Genomic DNA, 14,577 nt, shown 5'->3' with positions numbered 1-14,577 from the left:
GATACATTTATACATTTTTTGACACCTCCCTTTAAAAGGTACAGATTAATTCCTCTCCTCCTGCGTGAGACTTGGTGGCTTGCTTTTTAGCTAATGGAATATGATGGGAATAACCATGAGTGACATCTGAGAGTAGATCATAAAAGGCATGGTGGCTTTCTCCTTGCTTTCTCTCTGGACTCACTCATCTGGTGGGAGCCAATTGTCATGTTGTAAAGACACTTAAGCACCCATAGAGAACCGTAGGGTGAGGAACTAATGTTTCCTCTCAGCCGTTGAGAAACTTAAGCCCTCTGCCAATACCTGTGTGAGTGGACCACCTTGGCAGTGGATCCTCTAGTCCCAATCAAGTCTAGGTAACCACATCTGTAGCTGAAGTCTTGGCTGAAACCTCATAAGAGACTGAGTCCAAAACCACCTAGCTAAGTTTATCCCAAGCTGTGAGATAGTTAATGCTTGTTGTAAGCCACAGAGTTTTGGGTCAATTTGTTATACAGCTAGAGATGACAAATACAGATTTTTTTGCTCCTTAAATTCTGTTCTTTTGGAATCACTCTCAGTACCAAACGAATTGTATCATGTTAGATGGAGTGTGACTTTGTTATTGAGTTTTCTGGAAATTAATTGTGGTTTAAAGAGATATGTGTGGGTGCCAAGTTGACAGGGGTAGATTTTGGTGGCTTTGTAATGTGTCAGCTTAGCTGTTTAAACCGCATTTCCCAGAATCCCCATTCCCTTTATGTTTCTGGTTAGGGTGACACACAAGACATGCTTTCATGAGTGTTGGAAGGCAGAAGTGAGGCAGCAGCCATTTTGTTTTTTACACTCAGATGGTCAAGGCAGGTGCTTTCGTATCTCACATGCATTGTTGGCTCTCTATTGGCTCATCTCATTGTGGGGGATAGCAGCCAGGCCTGCAGCAGATTCATATTTTCCTGGGTTCTTCTTTAACTTCTCTGATTCCTGGGCTAAGTGTGTTTAGGTCCATGATAAAGAATGCCAGTTTCTGTGGGACACCTACAACATGAAGGCTGGAGGCCCCGAGAACTCACATGCATTCTACTGTGTCCTCATGGTTTTAGCTCATGCTCATGGTTCCAAGTTCTTCCTACTCTCTCCCTCTCTTTATATTCATCTCTTTTTAACTGCCTGACCTGCAGATTTCCAGCTCCAGCATCAGACCAAAAAAAAAAAAAAAAAAAAAAAGGCCTTCTAGAAACTATTTAGTCACCTCCCACAACTGTTTAGTCAAATCCTTGTAACAAGTACTTACTTATTCTATTCTATTTTTACTTTTATTTCTCTGTATATCCTAATCTCTTATAGTTCTGCTTCTCTGATTGAAACTTGACTAATAGAATGATCTTCACCATTATCTTGTACCTTCAAGTATGTTGGTTGTCAAACCCATTAAAGTTAGTGCAAGAACCACAAAGCGTCCCTGGGAAACACAAGGATTACCAGTCCACCACCTCCAGAAATAAATTCTGACTCACTGAGTCTGATGTGCAGCATAAAGATCTACATTTTATATATGCATCAGATTCAGGTGGTCCAAGCAACAGAATCTGAACAATTATGAATATTTGGTCATATTTAAAATATATTTCATTGAAATAAGGTTTTCCAATAGTAGAATTTCCTCTCCATTACTGGTGGTGCTAAAGCCAAATCTAGGTGAACTCATCCAAGAAGAATTTATTATTCACTTGCTGTAGGTTAGAAGCATGTTTCAGGGTGGGAATCAGTATCAATGTATCTGATGAAAGATATCTTGTAGAAAGTTTGACTCAGATAAAAGACTATTTCAGATAGCTGGCTATCAAAACTTTAATTTTCAACTGTATCAGTATATAATGAAAGGTTATATCATGGCTTAAAAAATGTAATGGAAATACTGTTCTGTTTGTATTTTGTTCATTTCTACAGCTGGATTCTGGTGGGACCATTACCATGGAGGAGCAGATTGTCCTTGTCCTGAAAGCTAAAGTACAATGTGAGCTCAACATCACAGCTCAGCCCCAGGGAGGAGGTAAAGGTGCTGAAAACATCGTGTCTCCTTGTGTCCTCCCAAAGACTTCAAATTCCCCTTTGGAGTTCGTAGTAGGGAGTTCCTCATCAGTCATTGCATGTTTCTATGTGGAAGGGCGTGGTAGCAGAATCGTGTCCTTCTCATCTCCTTCACTACAAGCTCTTCCCTTCCAATGGACGGAGTGACTTGCCTGGTTTCTGAATTTCAGAATAGCCTCTGAGCATGTGCACATCGGTTTCTTTCTCAGGCCTCTCTTTGGGATCTGTTTGCTTGCAGAGAGCATGCATGCTGGTCTGCCCTTAACCAGCTAGTAAGCTTGGAGGGGCAGGCTCTGTTCCGGTGGGTATTGCTTGCAGTTTTAGGTAGTACGTATAAAGATCAGAAGAACAAACAAGCAGGCCCTTTTATATGTACCTAGGCCCTGTTCTCAAAAAATATTTTCTCCTTAATAAGGTGATTATTTAATTTCCATCTGCCTGACTCTTTATGCAATTTCTCAATTAGTTCCAAATTCAAGTGGGAAACTGAAAAAACAGAACTACAACACTACAGGTGAGCTTGCGGTGGCTTTGATGCTCTTGGATTGCTCTATTGTTGGAGCTGTACAGGAACTATGGCTCGTGGTGGTCCTCACAGCCTGTTGGTCACTCATAGTTTGCACTGGGGCCATTGAGAAAAGCTGTTTATTGGAATATTTGGAGGAGTGGGAAAACTATAATGTTTTATATGGGAAAATGCCTTGCCTTAATAGTTGAATATATTTAAAGAGTCTTTTTTTTTTTTTAATAAAGGGAGCTGCAGTTTACTGAGCTTCCCTAAATTCCCAACATTCTGAATGCAGCAGGTAATATCTTTAAAGCTATGCCCTATAGTGAAATATCTGGTTTGATCTACTTCATTCTAGTCTCCAAATATTTAAGAAAGTTTAAAGTTTATCAATACCTTCTCCTGCTTGAATAATATAAGCAATTTGAAATACTTTAATTGCTTCCAGATTGTATGCTATTGTCATATAATTTTTAAAACTTTTTTTTATGTTTTTATTTTATTTTTGAGAGAGAGACAGTGTGAATGGGGGAGGGGCAGAGAAAGAGGGAGACACAGAATCTGAAGCAGGCTCCAGGCTCTGAGCTGTCGGCACAAATCCTGATGCGGGACTCAGACTCACAGACTGTGAGATCATGACCTGAGCTGAAGTTGGCTGCTTAACTGACTGAGCCACCCAGGCGCCCCGTATTGTCATATTATCTTATGTTAATAAAGTCATATGATTTTATATTAATTGTATATTATAATTTTTGTTCAAGCTGAGATGTGTCTTGCAAAATTTCTTTATGTTAGAACTTGCTTGCAGCAAATGCTCTCAGTTTTTGTTTGTCTGAAAAGGTGTTTATTTCAGTCTCAATCTTCAAAGATACACTTTTTCTGGACATGTGACTCTTGGTTGAGAATTATTTACTTTTAGCACCTGAATACTATTTCATTTTCCCCCTAGCTTCCACTGTTATTGGTGACAAATCAGTTTTTGGTCTTTGATGATGGTTAGTTTTTCCTCTCCGGCTCCTTTTAAGAGCTTCTAGTTGACTTTGATGTTCTACAGTTTTATTCTGTATCTACCTGTGGATTAATTTGATTTCTAGCGTCCGAGGGTCTGTGTCTTTATTCAGTGGTGGGAATATTTTGCTATTTTGTCTTTGAAACTTTGTTCTCCCCTGTTCTCCTATTGTGTCCATCTGGAACTTTATTTAGACAAACGTAGGACCTTCTTATGCTACTCTTTGTGTCTTCATGTCTTATGTATTTACCTTTTCTTTGTTTCTCTACTGCTATTTTGGGAATTTCTTCAGATATATTTTCCAGTGTGCTAACTCTTTGTTCAACTTTGTCTAATGGCTGTTTAATCCATCTACTAAGTTAATTTTGATTATCCATTTTTCGCATTCTAGAATCTTCATATTTAATTTTGATAGTCTTTTTATCCTCAATATCTTTTCAACTTATTCTTTTTTTCTTAAACATATTTTATATTCTGCATTTGATAATTCTAATATCCATAGACTTTGTTTGTCAATGCGTATTATCATACATGGTGGCTTTATTTCCTGTGTGTCCAATGATTTATGATAAAGAACTCATGAGGTCCTCATTTAAAGCACATTTTTCCAGAGACAATTTCTGTTGGCTTCTGTGAGGTGCCTATTGACCTACCTACGTCTATTTTAAAATAAATTTAGGCTACACATGAGTGTGAGCTTGTGGTTAGAAATTTTCAAAGATTTTTTTTCTATAGTTTTCTATTCTTTTTTTTTTTTTATTATTATTATAGTTTTCTATTTGAATTCTAAATGGAGCCAGGAGTGAAACAAGCCAATCTCTTTCTGAAGGAAAGCTTTGTTTCTTGTTCCTTCACTAAAGGGGTCATTTTTTTGGGGTGGGGGGATCCTGTTATACAGGGGTTTTCTGTTCAATTTTTTGAATACATCAGGCTTCAGGCTCATCTTTTGTTACCTGAACACAATCATAATCCAAGCTGTAAGCCAGCAAATCAGTAGAGGCCTGCAGGGTAAAGCCCCAAATGCATTGCCTGCTGAGCCTATGGAATAATTTCTAGCCTCAGTGTTATTCCATTCATTTATATATATTTTTGACATTTATTTATTTTTGAGAGACAGAGAGAGGCAGACTGCAAGTGGGGGAGGGGCAGAGAGAGAGGGAGACACAGAATTCAAAGCAGGCTCAGCTGACAGCACAGACCCGGACACAGGGCTCGAACCCACAAACCGTGAGATCATGACCTGAGCCGAAGTTGGATGCTTAACCGACTGAGCCACCTAGATGCACCTTATTCCATTCATTTATAGCTAGCAAAACTGTGTTTTAAGAAAGCAAGTTTTTGTATTAATCTAGTCTTTGTAGTTGCCTTGTACTAGAAAGGAGCTCTCTGACACTAAAAGTGTCAGAAAAGAGATTTTTTCATGCCACCTGTGAAGAACACTGATTCTGATATCTCAAACATGCGGGGCTACTAACAAGAAGTGACATCACCATAAAGGGATTTATAAAGATTATTATCTATCAAGGCTAAATGAGCTATTTTCTATGGAGTCTCATGAAATTTTGAGCTGGAAGATGGAGACTAGCTAGTCCAACATTGTTATCTTCAGTGTCCCTTTAAGAGTTTGAGAAATATATTATGTGCTTACCGTGTATTGCTTCTGTAGTAAGCACTGGAAACAATGAATTGTTTCTGTCCTTGCCCCATGATGATGTCCTTGCCCCATGAGATGATGACCTAGTAAGGGAGGTAGACATCTTTCAGTATGGTGTGTGAGTTTAACAACAGAAGCATCCCAACTACAGAACCAGTGAAAAAGTATCTTAATTGACTGGGGATGAATGGAGGAGGCTTCCTGGAGGAATAATCATCTCATTTTAAGAGTAAAGGAGCAGGAATTAGATGTGTAGAGGAGGAGAGTAAAAGGACATTCCTGGCAGAAAGAATAGGATGGTCAAAGGCAAGCAAGTATGAATTGGTGACATATCACGTGAGTGACACATAAAAAGAATAAATGATCTGGATATAAACTTATGTAACATCTAAAATTTCTGAAGGTGTGAATCATGTGAAATATGTAGATGAATAAATATCAGAAGAGAAAAGATCCTTTCTTTGAGACCTTTTCCCATACAAATAGGATAGAATTAAATCTGGTCAAACTTTGATTTACTTTTCAGTGAAAAATTATGTGTAATTATATGTAAATTGACTCAAAATTTCTTCAATTTGTGTGTAAAAAACTAGAATGACATTTTGAATTCACTGGCTAATTTAAGAAATTTCCATTTTTAAATTCTCTTAAAGTTGAGAGATGCATATCAAAATATTTAGGAGTGAGGTGTTATGCTGTCTACAATTTACTTTAAAAAGCCCACAGCAAAAAATAAATTCGATGAAATAAATATGGTAAAATATTAACAGGTCAGTTCTAGGTAATGTATATATATGCAATATTCCCTGTTTTATTTATGAAAAAAATTTTGTAATAAAAGGAAACATTTTCCCATGTCTATGAAAGAAAAGGAAAAGTAAATGCAAATACCTAGTTATAAAACGATTCAAGTAGTTAAAAACAAAACTCAAAATATTAATGGTCCTGGTTCGATTTCACAGATGTGGGGTTATATTGTGTTATGGGTAACTGTAGAACTGAAAAGAGACAAAGTTGGAGTCTCCAAATTTTAGATTGTTCTGTGTAAATATCACGGTTTGAGGAGCTTCACTAATAAGTAGTTTGTCCTGGCATACAGAAAAGATTACGAGGAATGTAATTAATGGTGTAATTTGTAAAGTGAGTCATCAGGCAATTAATTAGTTTCTTGCTAACTAATGAAAGTATTTACTCACATGAAATGTGAAATGATGATCAAAGAGGAGATGTTAATTAAGATCTCTCTGTATTATCTTTGTGAGGTCATGGCTTCCCCAATCCTTTCAACCTTTGTGAATATTTATTATTATCTTTGTCAAAGGGCCACCAGAGAGATGAACACAATCTACAGAAACATTATTTTTGGGGAATGTTGGTTTTCTGAATTTTGGGGGTATGTGTGTGTGTCGGGTAGTATCTTGCAGGGAACTAGAAAAGTGTCCCCTTTAGAGCATGAAGAAAATGTCAGCAGATTTGGCTCCATAGCAGTTTAAAAACTACATAATTATAGAATAAACTGGTCATTGGATTTTAAACTTATAGTAAGACCTTATTCCATCATGTGGCTAACTCTTGCCAGAAAATATCAAATGACATTGCAGCATACATTTTATAGGGACAACTTGTTACCAGAACACAGGAACGCACAAGAAATGTTTGTCCACGTCCAATTTATGTAGATTGCACAATAGATATCCAGTAAAGGATCGGACAGTCCAGATAAATAAGGATGCATGACTCGTTAAAGACAAAGTGAATGGATGGGAAGCCATGTGGAATGTTATCAAAATACAGAAGAGTGCTTAGGGTAAAGTTGATGAAACAGACTGATTCATTGCACTCTGCTTAAACAAGAAAGGAAAACAAAATGCAGGTAATGGTGGAAAGAAGCCGGTGAAGCTGTGCACCAGAAGCAGGAGCCAGTGTGATGGGTTCCTGGGTTGCTTGTGACATGTAAAGGCCGGGCTTTTATTGTGTGAGCAAAGTGAGGCTGTTTCCAAGAAAACGTTCTCTTTTATAGGAACAGTGTGGGCGAGGGAAGACATTTTCTTTTTCTTCTTGCTTCAGCGGTCCCCAAAGCAAATCAAGTCATTTGTTTCCATGTGATATGGAGGACACTAAGAAGATAATTTCAGGTTTATGCTGGATTCTTTTCTGTACAGATCAGTGTTTGCATGACTATTCAAAACTGAACAAACAAGTTGATATCATGAACATTAGCTAGAACAAAATTCCTCAGCTACAGTTAGTGCAACTGGTAACTGAAAAATTGAGAGAGTTATAATGGATAGTACCTGTAGTAGCAGAATAAGGGTGCCCAAAGATGTCCATACCCTAATATCTGGTGTTATGGCTGTGTGTGCTATATTACATGGCACAAGGGCATTGCAGGTGGGATTATGGTTACGGGCCTTAAAAATAGGGAGATTATCCTGGATTATCTGGATGGGCTCAATGTAATCTCATGACTTCTTCAAAGTGGCAGGAGAAGGTGGGCAAATAAGTAAGGGAAAAGGAGAGTGGAGGAGACACTTGAAATGTGAGAAGAGTTTGACCTGCCTCCTGACTTTGAAGATGGAGGAAGGGGTCATGACCAAGGAATGCAAGTGGCTGCTAGAAGCTGATAGCCAGCAAGGAAAGGGGGAGCTCAGTCCTAGTTGAACTCACTGGACTTCTGACTTCAAGAAATAGTGAGATAGTAAGTTTGGGTTATTTGAAGCCATTACGCTTGTGGTAATTTATTTTGGTAGCAATAGAAAAATGAATACAGCACTCATTAAAAGTACTCTTATTTTGAAATGGAGGATATGTTCTCTTCTTGGAAGTTCCCACACAGGTAATGGAGAGGAGCCCTGAAGAACACAGTGTTGGCACTGACTGACTTTATCAAGTCCATGTCAAGTGCTGGGTGGCTAATGCGTGGAATAAAACAGAATTCCCCACCTTCAGGGTCCCTGTGGTTTCAGAAACCAATACTAAAATAACACTTAATATTGGAAAGCAATGACAGCTCAGGTAAAAATATAGCAGGAAAGAGGATAAGGAATGTTTTGAATGTAATTCTAAATGGGGAAAGTTTATTCAGAAGTAACAATGTGAGTAAAAGTCTGTAGGATGGAGGGTGATAAGTGTTGAGGCCATGGGGGAATTGAACTGAGAGGAGAGCAGGAGGACTTTAGCTGAGATAAATAAATAGTGGGATCTTGAGGGGCTTTCAAACATTTATAATGTCTTTATAAGTCTTTAATGTCTTTATAAGACTTGGCTTCTGCTGGGAGTGAGATGGGAAGCCTTTTGGAAGATTTTGGCCTGTTTTGTGAATAACTGAAAGGAGAGGAAGAACGAATCTGGAAGCCAGATTTATGTTTCAATGAAAAATTTCTTCAATTTATGTGTAAAAAACTAGAATGGCATTTTGAATTCACTAGCTAATTTAAGAAATTTCAATTTTTAAATTCTCTTAAAGTTTGAGATGCATATTAAAATATTTAGTAGTCAGCTGTTATGCTGTCTGCAATTTACATTAAAATACCATAGCAAAAAATAAATTAGATGAAATAAATACGGTAAACTATTAGCAAGTGTCAATTCTAGGTGATGTATATATGTATGTGTATACACACACACACACACACACACACACACACACTCACATATATACACTATTGTCTGCTTTACTTATGAAAAAAATTGTAATAGAAAGAGAACAAGTATTTTCCTCATGTGTATGAAAGAAAAGAAAATGGAAATGCAAAAACCTAGTTATAAAATGATTCAAATAGTTAAAAGCAAAACTCCAAATATTGATCCCAGTTTGACTTCACTAATGTGCGGTTATATTGTGTTGTGGGTAACTATAGAACTGAAAAGAGAAAGTTGGAGTCTCCAAATTTCATTTCATTTTTTTTAAGTTTATTTATTTATTTTGAGAGAGAGAGAAAGAGAGGCAGAGAAAGAGGGAGAGAGAGAATCCCAAGCAGGCTCCACACTGTTAGCACAAACTGACGTAGGACTTGATCTCACCAACTGTAAGATCATGACGTGAACCAAAATCTGGAGTTGGACGCTTGACTGACTGAATCATGCAGGTGCCCCAGGAGTTTCCAAGTTTTAGGTTGTTCTGTGTAAATATCATGGCTTGACAAGTTTAGACCATGGGTGTGACAATGGAGATTGTGAGAAGTGATTGGGTTCTGGATGCATTTTGTCCATTCAATCCCCTCCCCCCCCCCCCCCCCGCCCCACTGCCCCATTCTGTATCTTTATACTTGATTCTTGAAGAAAGTAGATTTTGTGAGAATTTTGTTTAAGATGAGTGTTAGACTTAAACAAATGTCTAGAATTATTGGTAAAAAAAAAAAAAAGGATCACTGGTAAAAAGGCAAATCCAAATCTTGGAGCTTATCTGTGAAGCTCAATCTGTTTCATATATCATATTTTTTAACATCAATTTTTTAAAATCTAGGGTAAAAAAATGTAGCTACAACTATAGAAGCTGTTCACAATGAATTCCAATGTTTCTTATATATAGTAATTGCTATAACTCATATATACTGGAATCACTAAAATATTTTTAATTTATGCAAACCAAATGTTCTTATTAGTGGACCTTTAAGGAGGCTGTGTGGATGAATCTTAGGACATTTGCACCTAGTTTCACAACTACTGATTTGTTTTACATTTTACTGCAGGTATTTTGAGTGCATTTAGTGTCTGGTTCCAATTGCATTTTTGTTTATTTGCTTTTTAATTTTTTCCTTTATTAGAGGGAAATTGTTTCCCAGAATGGGATGGACTCATTTGTTGGCCCAGAGGAACAGTGGGGAAAATATTGGCTGTCCCATGCCCTCCTTATATTTATGACTTCAATCATAAAGGTATTAAATTTTTCTGCAATGATTAATTTGGAATAGAAATGTACTTTTACCCTAATGGATGCCAAGGGAACTGAGCAATCTCAATGTTTTTCTTCGTGTCTTTACAGGAGTTGCTTTCCGACACTGTAACCCCAATGGGACGTGGGATTTTATGTACAGTTTAAATAAAACATGGGCTAATTATTCAGAGTGCCTTCGCTTTCTGCAGCCAGATATCAGCATAGGAAAGGTAATGATATTGGGGTGCCTGGGTGGCTGGGTGCCTGGGTGCCTGGGTGGGTTAGGGATCTGATGATTTCGGCTCAGGTCATGATCTCACGGTTTTTAAGTTTGAGCCCTGTGTCTGGCTCCACGCTGTCAGTGTGCTTGGGATCCTCTCTGTCTGTTCCTCCCCATACTATCAAAATAAATAAACTTAAAAAAAAAGGGAAAGGTAATCATATTTTTGTATTTGCAAACCCCTAAGGGAAAACAGAATAATATTTTTATGCAGTTCTTGGTTGTCAACTACTATATGTAAAAACCTTTTTATTCTGGGACAAAAAGATTATAAAAGATAAAAGTAAGTTTGGAATCTTTTTAGATATCTAGTTAAGGAAAGGTGTAGGACCTAAAACAATCTGTATTTTCTTTAGGCTAGAGTTATCTGGCTGAGATACAGGCATATATATTAATAAATATGTGTCGATGTCTATTATGTTATAGCACATTATGTTTATATTATATTGTATTATGCTATATTACATTATATTATGTGTAAAAATTGAGATAGGTAGTCAGCAGCAGGATTCATGACTTGTTTTGTTACCTATGAATGGTTCCATCTCATTTCACTCTATATTCCTGAAGGAGATTTGTATTTTTAAGATGTATTTTTCATTTCATAATATTAGCCAGTAGGTGATTTCATTAGTATATGAAAGATTAGAGTTGTAGAATTACGGAGCAGCAAGGGCATCCTATAGGTCTGCCAGACGACACCTTAATTTTACACGTGAGTCAACTCAGAAGCAGAGACTTTGGGTGTTAGATTGACCCAGCTCGCTGATGACAGGATCTAAAGTGGAATCCTGTTCTCCAGATTTCTCATCAGTGCTGTTTACAGTACAGCAATCATATGTAAACTTTGGAAACTTCTAGATAATCAATTTTAAGTGATATATATGCTTTAAAAGTTGTGCTTAAATTCCTATCACTCAGCCCTCGTAGGTAAAATTCTTGACGTATATGCATATGATGTTAGGAGTGAATATGATAAATGGATGTATAAATTATTTCTGTGGTGGACCTGAGAACAGTCTATAATACATAAACTGCCAGCATTAGACATTTTTCTTTATGCTTCATTTTTTTTTTTTAGTTGGGGGTGGTGAGTAGGGAGAGCAGTAAGGGAAGCGGTGAGTTGAAGATGTCTTTGATTTTGCACTACTAGGATTTCCTTTCTTAACTTTCTTCTTTTCTGACACATAGTGCTATCACCTTAATGAACTCTAGTAAGTTCCTGAAAGAACTTCAGCTTTATATTTCATTGTTGACAAGCTTCTTGCATAAAATTAGTCAATGTGAGGAGATGATGTATTCCACTATGGAGCTAAAACTAACAATGAGTTAATATTAAATGCTTCAAAATAATTTTAATTTCACTGACACAAGTAAACAGTGTTTACTGTGATGAATTTGTTTGTGCATTAAATGATGATGCAAATCTTCCACAGCTTTTAAATGGCCATTCAGTTAAATCATGGTTTTATTTACACTGAACTCTACTCTTACAACTACTCTTTGTGATTACTATATATTCCAACAATCAAAGTAGCCAAGGATGGTAATACACCCAACTATGTACTAGTTCATGTGAAAATGATCTAAAAATTAACTGAGGAGCACTTGGGTGGCTCGGTCAGGTAAGCATCCAACTCTTGATTTTGGCTTAGGGAGTGATCTCCATGGTTTGTGAGTTCGAGCCTCATGTTGTGCTCTGCACTGACAGTGGGGAGCCTGCTTGGGATTCTGTCTCCCTGTCTCTCTGTTCCACCCTGATTGCTATCTCTCTCAAAATAAATAAAAAATAAGCTTAAAAATTAACTAAAAATTTTGATGAATTTTGTTAGCATAAATAATTTTATCTCAATTAAAAAGATAAAGAGTGTTTTCTATTGTTTACAACCTTTAAGCAATAATTTGAGAAAACTTAAGAAAACTAAATATCCCCTACTAAGAAAACTGGATATCTCCTGAAGTTTTGATATACTCTAGGGCAAAGTGATATTACTTATTTATGAGGTATTAATTCTTAATAGTTGTAAGGAGAGCTTTTGTATAAGGAATAAGAAGTCAAAACCAAAAGAGTGTGCATTAAGAATAAACACCTTTATTGGGGAAAATAAGATGAAGATATTTTACACAGCTGTTGTTTTGTTCCTTAAATAATTTCCTTATTGTTGGCTTGACAAAATGAGACAGTTACTATTAATAAAAAGATGGGAAGGAACTCTTACGATAAGCCATAAGGTTATTAAATTTTTGAGAGTATTATACTTAAAATAGTAGTATACTCTAAAAATTACCACATAATACATCTCATTTCTAAAGGCTAAATGAACTTCTGGAAAGCAATTTAGCAATATATATGAAAAACACTTCAAAGTGGTCATAACCTTTCATCTTATAATGTTATGTCTAAGGTTCGAGTATAAAGATTTGGACTGGGGGGAATTGAATGGACAAAATGTTCATTGAACCACTAATTATTATAGTGAATATTCTGAGGAATATAAGTTTTCAGTGAAGCACCTTCCAGAGAAGGTTAAATAAGCTTATATAAATGTTTTTTGTAAAGACTTTGTGGCCTTAGGAAGTGCCTTTGTTATACAGTTCACAGAAAAAAAAAAACAGGTAATAAAGTTGTATGTATATTAAGAATGTAGATGTTCAAAACAATAGAAAATGCTTCATGGAGATAGAATGAAAAGAAATACACAAAATACAATGCTTCTTTTTGGTTGGTAGGAATTCAGGAGATTTTTCCTCCCCTCTCTTTTATATTTTACACATTATCCAAATATTTTCTATACAAGGTTTTAATATTTTATTAATTGATAATAAAATGTAGTAAACATTTTTAAAAAGGAACAAGAGGCAAAATCTTTTGTTTCCAGTTAGGATGTAGGAAGCTGTAGGATGTAAGAATAGATTGAATAAGATGCAAAATTGTTAATTTGTAATAACTCATGATGAGCTACGGATGCCAAGAACTCTAAATGATCCTAATTCTGCAAGTGGGAAAGCCCTTCCTATAAGAGACCTGTGACTGCTGTTTATCGCTGGGTTTGTAGCAGAAGAGGAACAACCACACCATCGAAGGGAACAGAAAGAAAAGAGCCAGGCTTTTAAACCAACTTTTAACAGACAAGGGTTGGCACGAGGGCTTAGATTTCCAAGAAGTGAGCCACATTCACAGTGAGCTTTCACCCACCAACCAGTTGTTTCCCATGGGGCTTCACTGAGTGTGTGGAGGCCGTGTGCCAAAGGCTGGGGGTAGCACAAGTGGGCTAAAAGAAATCCCCTAAGAGTGTATAGGGCTCTCAGAATGAGAGGCAGCAGTTAGCCAAAGGCATAGGACAGAACAGAGGCCCCGTGGGGCCTTCACTAGATGCATAATTGTACAGCCCATATGCCAGGGAAGGGCAGGAGAGCAAAGCAAGATCGCTAGCAACTCAAAATGCTGACGGATGGTTCAAATAGCTGCACAAGTTCTGTGGCTTGGAAAATGTCAAGTGTGCTAAAATCCATATAATGGCCACTAGAGGCTGCTGGTGCTAAGATCTCCAGGTCTGCTGAAGGAGTCTTGATTCTGCTCTCAAAACCTAAAACCAGGATAAAAGGAATCACAAAAAACATAAAACAAAAAACTACAACAGAGCTCAACTCAGCTTAGCAACAGAGTAACTCAGCCTCCCTAAAGAACCCTGACAGAGGAAGAGGCCTGCTTTTCAGGCTGTTACCATCATATACTTTAGTCCCTGTTATTCAGTTGCTTATGGGGCCTGGAATGTAACACAAATTATAAGGCAGGAACCCAAAATCTCTAGTAAAAATAACAGCTGAAAAAAACCCCAGATGATCCAGATGTTGGAATTTGCAGATGAGTACTTAATAATAACTATTAGAAATATGTTAGATGATTTAGTGAAAAAGGTACATAACAGATGGAAAAATCAGATAAATAAAAACTTAAAAAAATAACAAATTCTAAAATTGAAGTATTCAGTTCAAAAATGAATTCATTTGATATTCAACAACATACTGGATACAGCGTGGTAAAGGATCAATGCACTTAGGGGCGCCGGGGTGGCTCAATAGGTTAAGCGTCAGGCTCTTGATTTTGGCTCAGATCATGATCTCAGGGGATCATTACTTTGAGCTTTGAGTCGAGCTCTGTGCTGACAGTGTGGAGCCT

At 36.9% G+C, this 14,577-nt stretch overlaps 1 protein-coding gene across 1 annotated transcript in view; it reads left to right on the top strand.

Annotated features, from left to right (window-relative positions):
* The window catches only part of PTH2R (parathyroid hormone 2 receptor), an 83,876-nt gene that overhangs the window by 22,583 nt on the left and 46,716 nt on the right, over positions 1–14,577 (top strand). The window contains exons 2-4 of the mRNA XM_053905413.1: positions 1,930–2,032; positions 10,008–10,118; positions 10,226–10,347. Of these exons, the coding sequence (XP_053761388.1) occupies positions 1,930–2,032; positions 10,008–10,118; positions 10,226–10,347 (336 nt within the window). The remainder of the gene's footprint in view (positions 1–1,929; positions 2,033–10,007; positions 10,119–10,225; positions 10,348–14,577) is intronic.

Source organism: Panthera pardus, unplaced genomic scaffold (assembly GCF_024362965.1).
Source record: "Panthera pardus isolate Hobbes unplaced genomic scaffold, ASM2436296v1 HiC_scaffold_10, whole genome shotgun sequence".
In the NCBI taxonomy this organism is placed as follows: Eukaryota; Metazoa; Chordata; class Mammalia; order Carnivora; family Felidae; genus Panthera; species Panthera pardus.
The sequence above is the reverse complement of the archived record's forward strand: the minus strand, read 5'-3'. Positions and strand labels throughout refer to the sequence as shown.